Source organism: Octodon degus, unplaced genomic scaffold (genome assembly GCF_000260255.1).
Source record: "Octodon degus isolate 3935 unplaced genomic scaffold, OctDeg1.0 scaffold00067, whole genome shotgun sequence".
Taxonomy (NCBI): domain Eukaryota; kingdom Metazoa; phylum Chordata; class Mammalia; order Rodentia; family Octodontidae; genus Octodon; species Octodon degus.
The window spans coordinates 10513431-10514263 of NW_004524643.1; the positions used below are offsets into that span (position 1 = coordinate 10513431).

At 50.8% G+C, this 833-nt stretch overlaps 1 protein-coding gene across 1 annotated transcript in view; it reads left to right on the forward strand.

Moving 5' to 3' along the window:
• The first annotated feature begins 465 nt into the window (after positions 1–465).
• The window catches only part of LOC105742698 (natural cytotoxicity triggering receptor 3 ligand 1), a 9559-nt gene continuing 9191 nt past the window's right edge, over positions 466–833 (forward strand). Inside the window, exon 1 of the mRNA XM_023719329.1 lies at positions 466–559. Within this exon, the coding sequence (XP_023575097.1) occupies positions 466–559 (94 nt within the window). The remainder of the gene's footprint in view (positions 560–833) is intronic.

Below are 833 nucleotides of genomic sequence, written 5' to 3' on the forward strand. Positions count from 1 at the left end.
TTTTTTTTACAGCCTGGAACAAACTGACCTTAACTTTAACTTGTGCGAGCAGTTTTTAAACCTTATTGTTGGCTTTTTAAAGGTACATTGTGCCACCTTGTGGTTTCACAAAGAAGTAAGGTTACAGAGAGGTAAATTACATGTTAGTTATTTACATCTAACTTGACTTGGCAATAAACCATTATGGTAATGAGTTTTAAGGTAACAGTCCCTGCACCAATGGGCTCGCAGTTGCTAGGAAAATAGGCGGGAGGCAGCTCAGGATTCCACCCCTGCTGGAGAGGGAATGGATCACATGACAGCTGCTCTGCTATAAGACCGCACGTGGGTGAGATCTCGGCATCATTTTCAATGGAGTCTGAAGATTAGGAAGCGGCCTTAGGGAGCCCCTTTCCAGCAGAAGCCCATGCTGTCCCTGTGTGGCCAAGGTGCTCTCTCAGCAGCTTCTAGGCTGAGCGAACCGGGATGGACTGGCACCGCCGGGCGCATGGCCCAGGGTTCCCTGTCTGCCTGGGGGCTGTGGTGCTCCTCATCCTGTGCTGGGCGCAGCTGACCTCAGGTAAGAGCTCCGAGCGGCGTGGCCCGGATGACTGGATGGGACCGAAAGCTGCAGTTGGCAGGGCGGGCTTCCTCGCAGGGTATCAGCCTTTGGGCCGTCTTCCTTTTTCATGTTGGGACCCAGAAGAAAAGGAAGAAGTCAAATGGGAAAAGTTCACTGCACTGGGGTCTTTTGGAGAGAGATGGAGGGTGTTACCTCAGGGACACCTGACTGTGAGCTCCTTTACTCTTCTGGGGTTTTTCTTTTTTGATTTTAAAAATCAGTGTCGGAGGCA